At 37.8% G+C, this 16,803-nt stretch overlaps 2 protein-coding genes across 4 annotated transcripts in view; one reads left to right on the top strand and one right to left on the bottom strand.

Annotated features, from left to right (window-relative positions):
- The window catches only part of SH2D4B (SH2 domain containing 4B), a 112,410-nt gene that overhangs the window by 91,118 nt on the left and 4,489 nt on the right, over positions 1-16,803 (bottom strand). Inside the window, exon 3 of one of the 2 annotated variants that reach the window (XM_035329514.1) lies at positions 5,362-5,442. The gene's annotated coding sequence lies outside the window, so the exon portion shown is untranslated. Of the gene's footprint in view, positions 1-4,554; positions 4,664-5,361; positions 5,443-16,803 lie in introns of those variants that run through there. The other variant, XM_035329515.1, reaches the window with a different exon arrangement.
- LOC118168848 (rap1 GTPase-GDP dissociation stimulator 1-like) overlaps positions 1-16,803 on the top strand; it is a 51,038-nt gene that overhangs the window by 19,486 nt on the left and 14,749 nt on the right. For both annotated transcript variants that reach the window (XM_035329508.1, XM_035329507.1), the window contains exons 3-6: positions 10,295-10,405; positions 13,340-13,462; positions 13,635-13,760; positions 15,754-15,882. In XM_035329508.1, coding sequence (XP_035185399.1) covers positions 10,295-10,405; positions 13,340-13,462; positions 13,635-13,760; positions 15,754-15,882 — 489 coding nt within the window. The remainder of the gene's footprint in view (positions 1-10,294; positions 10,406-13,339; positions 13,463-13,634; positions 13,761-15,753; positions 15,883-16,803) is intronic.

Consider the following 16,803-nt stretch of genomic DNA (forward strand, 5'->3'; position numbering starts at 1 on the left):
CCTCTTGTATAGCAGAACTCAAACCTTTCATAAAGCACAGGTAACAGTAGGCCAATATATTGAAGTTAAAAATAAAAATACCCAAATTAAATTTAAAGTGTTAGGAGACCCATGCCTGTTAACATACCTTTAAAATCTGACCCTTTTTTGCACTGGGAACACACATGAAAATAGCCCTTTATAGGAAGCAATAAAGCAATGCACCAATACAGCAGATTCTACTGAGCAACTCAGGTTTTGGAGCAGAGCGCGAAAACAAGCCAAACGTTACAGCAATGGGTCACTTGTATTAAGCACTGATTTTATAAGGCCATAATTTTTAAAATGCATGTCAGACCTCCAAATGATCCTTTTTCACTGTGTGATATCATACGCTGCATAAATACTGCCACCCTCCACTACTAACTAGGAAAAAATATTCCGAGCATGTCCACCATGCAATCAACTTCAAGGGTATCTTTCAAGGATCTTCTTCACATCCCTATTAAGTGGTCTAGTGGGGTCAAGTTCACGTATCAGGATCAGCACTGTAATATTGCATACTGCAAAAGCTTCAGACAACACCCACAGAAAAAAAGCTGCCAGAATTTACACAAGTTCCCACTAAAGTCTGGAAACCTCTGAGTTACAAGAAACTGTAGTAACTGCACTGTAGATGCTGTGGAACCTTTAACTCAGTGCAGAGACAAGTTCTTCCCCTCTCAGTGGGATTTTCCAGATCTTGGGTGGAGACATACAGATAATTATCAAGGACAAGACAGGTGCAGATGGAGGATGAGGTGCAGAAAAGCTCTGTCCTTCTGAACAACAGAAACACACTTTATTTGCTGTTATACCAGAGCAGAAGAGAAATGTCCTTTCAAGTCTGACAATCTAGCTTTGTACTATAGCCTCCTAAATCTATGTGATACAATAAACTTACATAGCATTTGTCACACACAACTGGAAATCTAAAATGTTCAAGCTTGAGGGTTTCCTTGCACAGATAATAATCATGAATTAAACCCTAGAAGTTCAGGAGTTTTCCTGTGGACTGAGGGACCTTTTTGTGCTGTGCCTGTTTAGATGGAGTCCAGGCACAGAAGCCCAATACTTGTATTTAGTTTGTTCCTCAGCACCTGCCAGGCAGCTGCTCAGCAGGCTACTCACTTCCTGGCTGGGCCTCCCAGTGCTCCCAACTAGGGTCCATTTTCTAGACTCTACACAGCCATCTTCTCTTCGCTGCAGTGACAGATTCTCACTTAAACTGCGCATCAGTGTGCTCCAGCAACACCCATATACCAGCCAAAACATCTGCAGCCAAATAGGTGGCTTTCAGATCTGTCCCTGTGGACAGTTGGATTGCATGCATTGCCATGCCAGGGAAGAAACTCCTCTGCTTCTGTGGAGAGAAGGCAGGCAGCTGGAGGTCAGGGATGGCGCAACTTCAGAGCCTCCCAGCCCACCATTCTGTGGTCTACCTCCAACACTTGCCAGCATCTTTTCTTACAACAACATATCAGGGGCTGGACAATACCAACTGTTGTCACTATTGTGCTATTATGGTCTCTAACATCTATCTACGCTCCCAACACACTGTTTAGCAGGGACAGTCGTGGTCTGGTCTGATGCTTTGATATCAGTGCAATGGCTACTTTATTCAGAGCCATTCTTTTACTTGGCTGGAGGAAAAAAAAAAAAAAAAAACCTTGTAGTTGTTGTCAGCCAAAGGAACTTAGTGTTTTCTCTGCTGTGGAGTCTAATTGGTTTTTCCTCTACTGACAGCTCTTCAAGCTAAATTTAGGGAGCCAGGGAAATTAGACTGAATGTTATTTGGCTCACACTAAAGCCTACTTCCCACAAGCATATAATGACCAAAGGAAAGGGCTCCTTTAATTCACTTTGTGCTGCAAGACTACAGATGTGAACAAACAGCAAGTCCATGATGTAAAAGATAACCTACTTAAGATGTATAGTAGCTGTGTGACCAACAGTAGCTTTAGAGACTAACACTGCTCATAACAAATTAAGAAAACTAAGTCTCAGTGCACTATCAAGACAGAGCTGAAATTACATTAATTTCCATAAACAAAATCAATCAATTTACACTCAGCTGTCACAATTTGTCCCCTTACTTATCTGCTCACATTGTTTTAGAGTCAGCATGTAGCTTTGCCAGCTCTGACAACTCACCCCTTGTTTGACAATACGTGGTGAAATCAACACCTCCTAGAACTGTGCATCTAAGGAAAAAGATGTACTTTGATTTAAACCAGCAAGCTTCCTGACCTCGTTTACAAAGAAAAATCTGAGGATGTGACCCATACACAAACTGTTGTTCATGCAGAAAGCAAATTTGTAGGTACATTGCTCACTATTTTTGAGCATAGCACATTTGCTGCTATTCTTGCAAGTCTGACTAGTAAACGTGCATGCTAGCATTCCCATAAATACCTTGCATAAGGAATTAGGGTATCTGGGAGCTCAGACTCAGCATTAGCCTATAAAGCTAGCATGACAAACAGACCTATTCTGTAAGCACTGTGTCACGGTTAAATTATCAGGAATGTAGAAAAAAAAAATCCATACTTGTACACAAATTAACAACAACATTTTGATCCAACATTCAAAGTGAATTTTATTCCTATTCTACAGCCCTCAAAACAGGAATAAGTTTAACAGAATACAACTAAGCAGCTTTTCATACTATGGGTCATCTCTTCAGCACATATGTTCTCCCTGACTGAACTTGTCTGGCTTTCTTCCGACTTATCTCATTGATCTGTTTCAGGTTATCCTAGGATAAACATATTTTTCCTCTTATCCATTTTCAGGCAGGGTTCTGCAGCCGTTCTTCCTGAAGACTCCACAGGGCACAGCATCAGCCATAGACCAGCAGGGTCTGCTTTCAACCCCTTGTCTCCCTTGTACCAGCCCCCCCATCATTCCTGCATTCCCTCCTTGGTGGAATTCAACTATCCCAAAACATTTTTTTTTTTTCAAAAACACGGGTTTCCTGTTAGTCTCCATTTCACAATCAATCATCATTTTTCTCACCAGTAATATATCAAATTTGTGTTACCATACGCTTACAGCTTTGTACATCAGCCATTGTGCTGTAAAATTCAATACTTCAACCATGTAATTGCCAACCAAATCATGCAACATTCCTTCCTCTCCTTTAACTGTTGACATTTTCAAGTTCTTCACTCATTTATGTTTTACTCAAGTTAAAAACTATGCTCAGGTTCGCCATTTAAATGGTAATGATGAATGCAATTCATTCAAGTCCCTTCCCACATCAACACACTCTTTTTAAATCTCTCAGACACATAATGAAGTTATCTTTCACCACTCAGGGCAGTCAGGTTGTTAGTAAAACTTGAGGTCAGAAGAGAAGTGCTCTGCCTACCCATCTGTTCTCCAATGTCCGTTCTGAATACACCTGGAAACAAGCCTGACACCAAAGGCCAAAGGAGAACTGAGCTTTCTGGACAGCCTGCAGGCCAAATAGCAGATGAACAATAGGAAGCCCCACAGAAATAAATGCTGAGTGGTGGTAATCGACAGCTGAGAAACTGAAGAATAGCCCAAGGCCAGCTGATGCACATATTGTAGACATACCAACACCGTAGTAAACTCCCTCCAATACTTTCTGCTACCATGCCCTCGCAATGCTCTTCTGCTAAGGGATTGGTGTTTAAGCATTAAAAACCCAACACTCAGTATCCAGCTATGGCCATAAGATGCTGACCTATTTGCGTTTGTTATTTCTTTTTTCCACTACTGCTAGGTGTTCCTATTTTTTTTAACTCATTTTTTTGACCACAGTACTTAAAAATAAAAAACCACAGATATAACACTGAGTCAAAGAAGGTATTTGTAACTGTCCTGGCTAATCAATGACAATTAGAGATTTTCTAGACATGGATTACAGAAAAAAAATTTAGATTCTTTGCAATTAATAGAGAACACTAATGTAAGTACTAGCTGAACAGGCTTAAATTCCTGTTTTCATCATCTTTTCACCCTGCAGCTCAAGCTAAACAGTAAAAATCTCCTTAAAAACCTGATGCACTATCATTCTTCTGAACAGTAAAATGTTCAGAGGTGCATCCCACATGATCATAGACAATGAACAGTGCTCTAAAGAGTTCAGGGATGGTAAATGCAAACCAGAAAGGCTGCAAAAGCAATAGGCAAAGGCGAGTTTTTGTGAACAATATGAATAGTAGACTTTCCTTTATTTTCCATTTCTTGATAATAGGTATTTTTGAAATAATTCTTAGAAACTGTAGGTATTTGGCCACTAACATTGAGTATATACACCAATAGTCCAGAACAGGTAAAAAGAATATCAGGCAAAATAAGAAAAAATAATAATAATGGGGAGAACATGGCCATTTTCACATTGAAATCAAAAGGAAACCTTGGCTTCTTTCAGACATTCAAGGCATATGCCTAACCCAATACTTGCATTTAATAAAACTAATCTGTATCTTCAGAGATTTCAGTCAAGTCTTGTCAAGTTTACGAACAAGACAAAGCTGCTTGGAAAGGATCTGGATTTCTTACTGTTAGGGATGGTCAGAATGATATATTTCAATTTCCAGTTAATGACAGGGCTCTAGCCTTCTAGAATAACTTATACTAGTCATCCATTCCTACTGCTTTCCTTCTTGCAGAGGATTGCTGAGGGATGCATGGGCAAGATGTGAAGGCAATGTATGCCTGCGTGACCATCAACTATAGGACCACCCTGGCTCAATTAACTTAGAGCAGTCTCAGGTGTCATTCCAAATGACATTTAGCTTTCAACCCCATGCTGCTGACACAAACAGGACCATGCATTAAACTCAATTCAGCTTAATTAAACCAAGGGCATTCCATCAAGAGAACTGCAATTTAAAATGCTGACTCAAACTCTCAAAAATAATTCAAAATACTTCTTCTCCCTTTTCTTCAATCTATGCTAATTTTACTACAGCAATTGTGTCTACAAAGCAGAAGTCATTTTCTATCCACAGACATTTTCTTTCAAGTAACTTCCATTCAGAAACTTTACATAAATAAAACACCACCATCACACAAAAACCTACCTCAAAGGAATCCTTAAGATCTACTTCTATTGCAAATTTTTTATGGCTACGGACTTGAGTAATCTAAAATTCTTTATGCAGACAAACAAGAGTAAAAAAAACAGGTGAATTGTTCATAATTTTGTTATACCTATGATACTGGTTTTAAATTCTCTCCCCAGCTCCTTTTTAATCTAATGATTTTTCCCCTACATTGCATCACCCTTTAGTGCAGTGACAGAGAAACAAAGCATATCTTTCAACATGGCTATGTCTTTTCATATAGAGATGAATAAAAACGTACCTTATGAGACAATCTTCTTGCCATGGATTTAAAAGTCTGAAGAGATGGAGGATCTGTTCTTCCAGTACTTCACTTTTACCACTGGAGAAATTAAAAAAAAAAAAAAAACTCAAATTAAATTGCATCTTTCTTCGCCTTGACCCTCCTTTCCTTGCTAGGGCCAATGGAGTTAGAAGCAGCAGGTTTTGCTTCCTTCAGTTACAGCAAAACTGTAATAATGATAGAGCTGCTCTACCTTCTTTGGGCACAAGTGTGAATATTTGACCTTATATGCTTTATTTGCTGTTAAACACACTTACCAGCCCTTCCATATTTCTTCATCTCCAATTTATCGAGTAAATATAATACAACATAGCTAGAGAAGGAGACCTGGAGCCCTACTTCCACCACTGCTAATTCTTCTACTTGGCATGCAGACACATTTGTTATTGTAGGATTACATGGGAGATTTTGCATCTCCCACATACCAGGCGTTAATTTAATTGTCTCAGGAAAGAACATCAAAAAATACTGTGAGAAAATTGAGGTTTATAGCTGCAGGATTTTGCAGGTAGCCACATAACGGAAAATAACCAAGCAAATTTAAAATAAAGATGTCCATGAATTTAAGTGTTAATTAAACCAGCTGAAAACTCCAACTAAAAAAATCCCTGAAGAGTTGACTGCTTAAAGTCGAGAATATACCAGGGAAAGAATATGTACCATCACCTTTTACTTTTCTTTAATCATCTATTACCAGAGATATTACACAGAGCTAAATGGACTTCTGCTGTAAAAATCACTGCCTTTATATTACAGAAAAAAAGCATTTATTTATAGCTTTGAATAATAATCAAAGTGTGTAGAAGAACATTCTAAAATATTATGAAGATAAACAGCAGCAGAACAAGTTTAGCTTGTGAAATTAATAAAGTTGTAAAGGAAACACACAAGGCCAAGCATTCAAGGGGAGTAAATTTTCTCAAGTCCTCTGAAACAAATTGGTGCACACTGACTTTACACTGCTTGTGATCCAAACAGTGATAAATAACTCTTTTTAGTAACAATTGCAGGATAGGGTCTATGTTTCCTCTAGGAAAAAACAAACAAACAAAAAAATAGCTCATACAGACATGAAAGGCTAAAAAATTAGGAAAAAAAGAAAAAAGAAAAAAAAAAACAGGTAATGCCTTACCTTTTTAGGGGATTGTTATAAATGAAAAATATACAAAGATGTGTGGGATTCCTCACTTCTTGAGGACTTCATTAGTCAAAAATTGTGTTGGGAATTTACTCAGCAGTGTTTCAGTGGATCTAAAGAGCTCACATTTCATGGCTCCTTCTCTATGGCAGAGGCCAGATAAAATCAGCGGGATGCAGTGTGTTTCCTGCATTATTGTTTCTGCTCTCAGTGATCAAAAAGCCAACTACCATTGCAAAAGTGTGGCTCCTACACCTCTACTCAGTAGTTTATGCTCAGATTTGTGTGTGAATTAACCTAGCCCTTCAGCTCACTGGAGGGAAAAAAAAAGGGGGGGGGGGGGGGTGAAGGGGGTGCTTTTGTACTTAAGTCTCAAGAAGTGCAGGCCCTGCAGGTAACCAGTGAGAACAGAAGATTAGAGCTTTCCAGTGCAGAGCTCAACTGCATTTCATTCATACAGCCAACTCCTAAAGCTGATCAACAATATTCTGATGAAAACCGCTGATTCAAGAGAACGAAGAGATTCCTCAAGACACATTCATTCTACTTAAGGCCTCCTCAGCATGCAGGCAGCAGGCGCTCCCGGGGCCTACCAGCTGGCCGGCCTGCCTGGCTTCCACCCAGCTCGCTACCAGCCGTCCGGGCTGACGGCCAGCCCCGGCTGCCGGCTGGGGAAGGAGCAGATTTGCAAAAACTGAAACAAATTGTTCTCTTTCGCCTCAAGTTCCGTGGCGTCGACATTCTGTTCCAGCACGGGATGAAACGAAATGTCAACAGCCCAGAATTTTCTACAAAACAGAGATGCAGTTTTCTGGCCAACTTTCGTCACGAGCTTTGTGCGCGCCGTTGTTGTTGCCTCTCCACAGGACGGCATCTGCCTCCTCTTTAACTCCACTTTCGTAAGCATCAACTTAAAGGCAACGAATATCGAGGAATCTGTCCCACATTGATTAAATTACATGAGTTTTGAGAAATAACATACAACATGAGAAAATTCTGAATGTCTGAGGGCTTATCATTTTAAGACTGTTGCAGTTAAATACTGCCTTCTGCAAGACACACAAAAATAGCTCTCTAGTCAGCTGGGTGATTCTGCTGCTTTTGGTACTGTTTTCACAACACAATAGACAAACCAGATGGGTTATTTTTCAAGGACTTTGTCCGTCATCATGCATATGGTGTTTCTCTGCTAATCTGTTCCCTGGAGAAATAACAAAGCACCTGGATTTCTAACTACCACTATCCCATCCTAATGAGTGACCAGTAACATATTGTTCACTGCTGTTTGTAAAACAACCTCCTCCAACTTAAGAGATTCAGGTGCCTTTTCATTTTTCTAAATATCTTAACTCTATTAGAAATATAGTTGCGAATATAATTATTGCTCTAATTAGACAAGTACTAGAACTTAAATGCATTCTCTCATGCTAATGTGTTCTGGGTCTTGGTAAGGATGAAGTCATACAGTTCAGGAGATCATTCTCATGGGCCCCTAATTTATTTCATATTGCACTATCAGCAGTTGTAGCTATCTACTCACTCCCACTAGATCTAGTTAAGATGAAAGCTGATTCAATTGTCACGTTACTCAGGTGATTTTTTTTTTTTTTTGGGGGGGGGGGGAGGGGGAAGAAAATTTCTACCTACATGTACCTTCATTCAGAAAATTGTAGCAGCAGAACCTTACAGAAATGGAAATCAACATTTAACACCCTTTTTTTTAAGCAGGTCATATGCAATCATCCTTGTAAATCTATACTAGGAGTTTTCAAAAGGCAACAAATCTAATCACCTACTTTTTAAAAAACAAACCAAGGAACACTGATCTATCAATTTTACGCCTCTGTTGCCCTTTGCACACAACTTTGAAAAGGCCATAAAAAGACAAAAAAAAAATATAGTTACTTTCAATTACAATACCTTTCCAAGAGACATCAAATACCTACAGCCTCAGTTTCTTACTCAGAATAACAATGGAAAAACTTCCTCGTGTTTCTTCTCCATATGGATTTTTAACCTGATGAATTTTTCTGAAGGTGGCATCTTTAAAGTACAAAAATCTAGAATTGTGACTCTTCATAAATAACTGCTTTTAATTAAGCTCAAAGACATTTTTTTCTTCTCAAGGACAATAACTTTTAATAGTCTTCTACTTCCCCTCCCTTTAATTCCTCCTTTCTTCCAAACAACTCAAGACATTTCTGGTTCCTCTGTAGAAGTCAGTTCCTGTAGGTACTGAATTCACACATTCTAACTTAATATATATATATATATCTTACATTAATAGGCACATTAGGGAGAGAGAAAAGAGTGAACCTATCAAACAACAAAAAAGGATGAATTATTAATCCTATGCAACTACTGAAGGATTCCTAAGCCAAGACTCATGAATCATCTTTTTCAGTGAAATAGTTTGTGAAGTAGAAATGCTTTTTTATAGTGTAAAATGTTATCAAAATTGCAGTATTCTACTATAAATTAACTACTTCAGCCATCAGTTTTCCAGCATAATTTCTTACATTCATTTCAACCACTTTAAGTCCTTTTTGTTTCCAGGAAGTAGTTGGAGAAATCTTCAGACTGAAAGGGCAGAAGATTGATTTAGAGCTAATCAATAAAACAAATGGTAACAAATTGTCAGGTCGGTATGTTATTCCCCAGAGTGTATAAGAAAATAAAAAATGAATAATCAAATCATTAACTGTGATGTGTAGAATGCCCTTTAAAAATCAACTGCAGAATTAATAGGTTGGAAAGCAGCAACAGTGGCAAACACAGTTACACAACACAGGAAATTAAAGTACAGAAGTCTGATCTCTGCACAGATAAATTGTGGGATTGCAGTAAACCAGGTATTTGTGTAGTAATTTTAATAAAACTGGAGAGATTCTATGTGAAAGTTGCTGAATCTCTCTCTAAACATTTTTAAGGATCTGGCAAAAAGGTGAATAAAGAAGATTCTGTAAAGAAGATGCTGAAGATGACTTTTGATTTCTACAAACCTTTCAATAAGGTTATCATTGAAGCTATCTTTGGATGTGAGAGAAGGTTATCTGGTGAAGCCTGAAGGGCAGCATAAAGACTGCTTTCATAATAGAAAGCCACAGTTATTAGAGGTTACCTTTTCTGGAACCTGTGTCATTCAATATATTCATAAGCAATCTGGAAATAGCCGAACAGCAGAATAGTTACAGAGTGTTTAGAGACTCAATTAAAAGCAACAGAAAAGAAAAAGAAAAATCTTAAAATTTATGGAAGACAAGGTCATGAAAATGTATTAAATGCACTGATGTTTTTTTAGTAGATTTGTTTTTAAAGCCCAAGGCTGCTAGTAACAAATGGAGAAGTATGTTACTTTATCTGTTTTGCTCTTGCATTCTTTTAATGCCTGCTACTGCCCACTATCAGTGAGTAGATATACAGCTAGTTGAACTGCAAATGCTATTATTTTTATAAAAAGATACTTTGAAATGACAGATTTGACTTGAGTTCTCTATTTCTCTCCTCTGCCCTCAAATTCCACCAAAGTTTTACCACGTGCTTTTGGGTGAAATCAGTTATTTAATGAGCACATTTAGACCTGAATAATTCAGAAGATGAGCTTGTAGTCAGCTCAAGTCACTGAAAATAAAAATAAAATAAAATAAAAATAAAAATAAAATAATAATAATAATAATTAAAAAAAAAAAAAAAAGAAAACTCAAAGTATTTTTTTAATACTGGCTCAACAGTTTTCCATCCCTTTCTGTTTAGAAACCCTGAGTCAGCACCTGGAGTACCTGGGGCTCTGTGGAGATGACACGGAAGCTGAAGACCAGATCCTTGAAAGTCTAAATGGGATTCTTCTTGCTCTTACTGAAGATAGCTAAGTATCACTCTTGATTGCTTTTTAACTGTTTACACAATATGGAAGTATTCACTAGAGCTCTTCATCTGTTGTGATAACCTGTATTAGAAGAGGCTGCTGCTGAAGCTATAGATCTCCCCAACCTGTTTCATGATTTTCCTTGCTTTCTGCCTACTCTCAAACCTACCTGTGACCAGATAAAATTACTGATCCCTATAACACCTCAAGCTACAAAGAAATTCCAAATTTAATATTCTGCTTATTATAAACTCCTACAATTAGAAGTGGAGTGACCCTATCAGAACATAGGTTTAAAAAAAAAATGATTACTATGAAACACTTAGCTCAGATATAGGTATGGACCACATTAACCTCTAGAATTCATTTCAAGGATTAATTAGCAATTAAGGCAAATTTGTAAGTAATCTGGAAGAAAAATATTAAATCACTAATCACTCAAATTACTAATCTCAATGGTACAACAGGCATCTTAAACTACAAAATCCATTATATTATATTTATCTATAAAAAGCTGTAACAGGCTTAAAATGCAGTGAATTTGTTACTGAACATATTTAAGTTTATAGCTAGTTATTCTACAATACTACACGGTAATCATTATGTAGATGACCAAAAATGAATTCTGTAAGTAATTTTCATATGAATAAGCACAAAGACTAAAGTTCCTGATATGTTATCTGAAATACTGATGATTTATTGAAATACACATTCAATTAATCCAATAAATTAGAGCAAAAAAGAAGTTCCTAGGTATTTACAGACTTCTATTTGACCATCCTGTTATTAATACCAGCCTCATCTCAACAACTGTTTATACTTTTCTTACATCATCATGCTTTCCACTCTGACACATCACCACCTCTCTACTAGTGCTGTTCCGCAGGGCTGTACAAACAGATGTGGCCAACCTGTTCTGCCCAAAAGCCTTTTCAACTTGTCACAGACATCTTATTTGCAGAGGCAAACTTAGTATCTGAGGGGACAGCAATCAGGCCTGTCAAGAGCTGGTTACTTGTTAATTGAGAATTGTTTAATCTTCACTGAGGGAGCTTGTTTTACATGTGCAGTAGCTCTCCCTCCTTCAGTGGCCACAATGATGTGGCTGTGCTGGTACAGCAGTGTGCTTCACACATGATAGGTGAAAGTAAGAGTTACAACTATCTGAAGAATAAGGCAATCATGGCTCTAACCATTTAAGAGATTTCAGATCACAAGATCAGATTTTTCACAGGCTTTCATGAATTGTCACAGTCATTCCTCATTAACCAGACTTCCTGAACTTGACTCAGAGAGGTCTTCAGTGGTATCCAAGGACTGCTCTGTACTAGAGACCTAGAGCTCTAAACAAGCCATACATACTATTTGTTTGCAAATAGCTTACAAGACCACACTTGTTATGACAAATGCTTGCAATAGCATTCAGCATATTTTTAATGCAGACAGACATCACTGCAGATGCACTCACTGTTCCAGGCCAGGAAGAGCACAGCATCCAGCTTCAGCAATCAAGTATGTTAGCAATGTGTTCTGAGGAAATCTGCCTATACCAATTGAGTCTTTTAGTACTAAATAGAGAAGATACCATGCTATACATCTTGACAGTTACAGTTATGTCAGCTTTCACATACAAAGCCAGAACTCAATCTCCCTTTTGTAAATATTAGTCTGAATTCTTATAAAGGCTTAGCTCTAAGAAAGCTTGTTATTAACCTTTTACCAAATTACTATGGAATGATGCTGTAATTACATTTCCGCATTATAGAACTGGTTTATGTAACCACATAAGAAGAAACTATACATCTAGAAAACATATGGTCGAGCACCCTTTACCTTTTAAACACAGAAAAATCAATAGGTGAGTAGAAAATTCAATGGTCTCCAGGGGATAGCCAGACAAAAGCAAATTAATGGAATGATCTACATCTCAAATCTGCTTTGGTGTGTCCTGGTTGCATAACACAGCCACATTGTATGAGTAGTAGTAGTCAAAGCAAAATAACGAGGTGTACAGAATTGGCTACCACCGCAGTTTTATACAATGAATTACTGTTTATTGTAGGTTTTCTACAATAATACAACCTGGCCCATTTCTAAATAGAAGAATGCCACTTTGACCTAGGAAATAAAGAAATGTCTGCTTTGAAAGAGAAGCAGGTTAGATGGGATCCTCTTGTTGGTTATTCCCTTTGTTACTTACAGTATCAGAGATATTCTAATTCTTATACCAAGAAAGTTAATCAGTCATTTCATGATGGTAAAGTGTGCAGCCTTACAGTAAGTAGTCTCACGCACAGACACCGACAACAAGGAAACAGACTTTTAGCTCTATTTTAATTGTCTAGGGTCTGAGCTAAGACATTCACCAGCCAGACAGGAATTTTAAAAGTAGTGCCTATTCTCCTTATGAGAAAGTCTTTATTTAAGGTCTCTGCGCCTTCTCCTGAGATGACATAAACCTGCATTTATTTGAATGCCCTGGCAGATGGTGACTTACTACTTTAAGGACAATTAGACGTGGTTTTAATGTAAAAAGTCTAAGAGAACAGACTGTTCTAATTGCTGGTCTAATAAAAGATATTGTGCCTACCTACAAAATTAATGGCTAGGAATAGCATCTTAATCTGCGACTTCCCATGCCCATGCCTTACGCAAGTATCTTTTTATAGTCAGAGATGAAAATGTTTTCCTCTTTGCTTTGCCACCTGTGCTTCAATTCAGCATGAAGCAGAATAATCAGCTGGATAGACACTCGCTGCAATTTAAGCAGATGAGCATTCACGTATATTTAGACTGAGACAGACTTAAGTACCCTGTTAAGTCAGCACCTTGGATCCCAAAGACAGCCACTCAGAACTCTAGGAAACAAAGCACCATGTAAATAAACAGTTGCAAACATCTTGCAGGTGTTGTTAACATTCCTATCATTACAGAGCAGAGATCCTTCAGCCTACTCAGAGAGAGTGGGATCTTCGTAACTTTGGCAAAAATCCTGAAAGGCAATCCACGATGTGCAGTGAAAGCAGCCCAGGTGCTTTCAGAGATAGCCAAGAATGGTATGTTGCATTTTAGTATATACAGCATTACTACAAGGCATATTACAGCACCTTAGCTGTGTTTCCACTGTTTAGTTTTGTTGCATGGCTACCAGTTATTGGTCTTGCAATTGCAATCATTTTATTTTAACATGACAAAAGACACAACAGTCCCTCTCCTTTACCTGTGCAGATGAAATGAAGAAGCCGTGTATTGAAGCAGATTTGGTTCTGACTTTGATACCTTTGCTGGAAAGCACAGACCAAGAAATGCTGCTTCATGCTGGGCGGGCTATTGGCCGTATCTGTTATGATAATCGTAAGTATCTACTTGAGAGAATTCAATTTTTTTCTAGCTGCAAGACATTATTTCAGAAGGCATTATTATGAATTACAGGCTACATTTTTTTCCATGAGACCTGTGCACACTATGCACTTCAAGCTCCTGTTAGTCATACAGTACACACAGCTCAGATGCCAGTCTGAACGCATCCCAAACACATCCTAAACTCTGAGTTTCCCATGTTTTTGACTTCAAGGTGCTACATCTTCGTCAGACCAGAGACTGAATACTTCCGCTCTTCAACCGAAGAGTGGCACAGCTTCATATATACCTTAAACAGCTTAGCAGAACTACCTTGGGGCCAAATCCCAAAGGGCTTTGACTTCTCCCACGTTTATAAAGCAACAATTTTTTTTTTAAAGTGTGTAAGGAAAAAAACTCTAAAAGATACGGAGATATTATTTAGTACTTCATTAAAGACAATTCTTTGCATATAGAAGATCTCTGGGCTCCAAAGATTTCCATAAAGACAGTATACTAGCGTGCCTGCTGGTCTCAAAAATTATGCCCATTTCACTTAATTGCCTCAACAGATTATTATTTTTTTTATTCTTAATTCCCAGGCTGACCAAAGTATTTATGGCATCTTGGAGTTAATATGGAGCTTTTCACCCAGTATCTACTATTAATATCCCTCAACCTTCTTTTATGTTTCTTGTGAGGACCTGTGTAGATTTGTCTAGAAAACCATGGGTTTGCCTTCCTGCATTATTGCTATGAAATCCAAGCATGACAGGCAAAAAATCTGTATCGGGTATAGATTCTACTACCCCCCTGCAAATTAGATCAGTGATTCCTTGATTGAATTATGATTACATATCCTACAATAGCACACAGATGCTTTTCCTGATAACATGTCAACATGCTGCCACCTGAGTTGCAGTCTAGCTCTCAGCAAGACTCTTATGAAAGCACCGTCATTGTACCGGTAAGCGACCACCACTGACCAACTTTGTATCTCAGTTCTTGGCATTGTCAAAATGATTGTAGATATTAAGCCTTCATTCACTACAAACCAAATTACAAAAAGAAGAAAACAGTTATCCGTTTTCTCAATAATTCTGCAAACAGAGACAACTGTACTTCATATACTACAACTATGAACAAATTCATTTCAACTTACCATACTTCACTGACTTCCCTTGAGCTACAGCGATTTATGCTTGTCTGAGGACTTTGCTCAGCCTATAAAAATGCCAAAGATGCATTGAATTCAAGCACTCAAAGGCTCCCTACATTCAAAGCGATTAAAAGAAAAAAAAAAAATGAAGAGATTCTCCTAGATCAACTTTAAAGCCACCTCTCTTTCTCAGTAGTATCTTATAACAGCCTGGGTAGTGTAAAGGATCTTGTTTCACAAAGGTTTTTTTTTTGTTTGCTTGTTTGTTTGGTTTTTTCCTCCTCAAAAAATAATCATTATCAACATGCAAAGAACAGGTATGTGGATATTTACTACACAGTTCAGAATACTGGTGATCCCCAAAAGCTGGGTCGTCACTAGACTGTACCTTATCATAGGTTCAAGTCCCTTACATATCCTTGCCTTTTAGGCTGAAAGAAGCCATGGGATAATACAGCTCAGGTTCCTGTTCCCCGAGAGAAATAAGCCAATGTATATTCCTCACTCAATTTTCAGATAGTTATGAAAGTGATGCAGTCCATCAGAACTTGCACTAGAACATGTGCCACTAGTCAAGATGCTCATTCAGTTGCCCTGATCTATTTATTTTTCACAGTGGCCTAATTACTCAGGTCAAAGTAAAACCAGGAGGTCTAGCAGAGCTGTTCTGAACCTGCATTTTCCATGCACACACATTAGCCTGAACCGATGACATGAATGCTGTATGAAATGTAACAGTGTAAGAACAAACTAGATTACCTTGCTGCAAAGCATCTCAGTTGGACCTTCTTTACTGATTTAATTGGCCCCTATTTAATCCCCTTTAACTTCTGATCATGCTGTTACCAGGTGATCTTCAGGAAGAGCTGGTGAAGGTAGGAGTAATCTCATCACTAGTGCGAATATTGACTGATTATGCAGAGAGTGAACCACTTGTCCACGTTGACCTATTGGCCTTATGCAATCTTGCAGACCTTGGTAAGTAAATGCTTTTGTATCTAGCAGGAAAATGTCAACTTCACACTGTCATTGCCTTTCCATTTACATGCAGAATGCCCACAGCTGTGGCAGGGTTTTTTATTTGTTTTTGTGGTTTTTGCTCGCTATTTCCCCATACTGGTACATAACAAGGAACTGGCCACAGCACCCATATTGGGAAAGTTACTACTCTGTCCCGGAGTATCAGCAATTATTATTTAATAATTATTAACATAATTAAGTTTCAATAGAATATTTTTGATTCAGAAAAAGGTATAGATGGCATAACTTCATCTACTGTAAATTGATATAGTTTCAACTAATTCAGATACAGTACATACAAATACTGTTAAAAGGTCTATTTAATAATTACATTTATAAACCTTAATGAATCAGTTTCCATTTTCATTTACACAATTTTCAAGCAAAGGCATCTCCATCAATTTAAACTATATTTGCAGAACCTTACATAAGCCTTAAGTAGTGATGGAGGAATAAGACCAAACAGAAGAAGTTACCATGCTCTGTATATGGTCTGACTCTATACTGTAATTTAATTACCTCCTGCCTTTAGGGGGAGAGGCAAGGAAACGGGTATGTCACACTATTTTCTAGCCAGGCCTTCCCTTTATAAATCTCTTACAATACTTAATACCATATTCTATTAAAATGTGTTGTATGTCTAAGAACAGTAAGCTTTAAAATATTTGATCTCTGTTATCATCATCTTGCAGATGGTTAGGATCCCAGTGAGATTAGAACTATCTAATCTAATCAAGGCAGAAAATATACTGCTACAGCAAACAGGCATGTGGCAGATGCCAATTTGATAAATGAAATAATCATACTGCAGATGGATTTATACGAGTAATTTATAAGGAATTAAGCCAGGATTAATTTCACAGCTATTATAAAGCCATA

This window comes from Oxyura jamaicensis, chromosome 6 (genome assembly GCF_011077185.1).
Source record: "Oxyura jamaicensis isolate SHBP4307 breed ruddy duck chromosome 6, BPBGC_Ojam_1.0, whole genome shotgun sequence".
Taxonomy (NCBI): Eukaryota; Metazoa; Chordata; class Aves; order Anseriformes; family Anatidae; genus Oxyura; species Oxyura jamaicensis.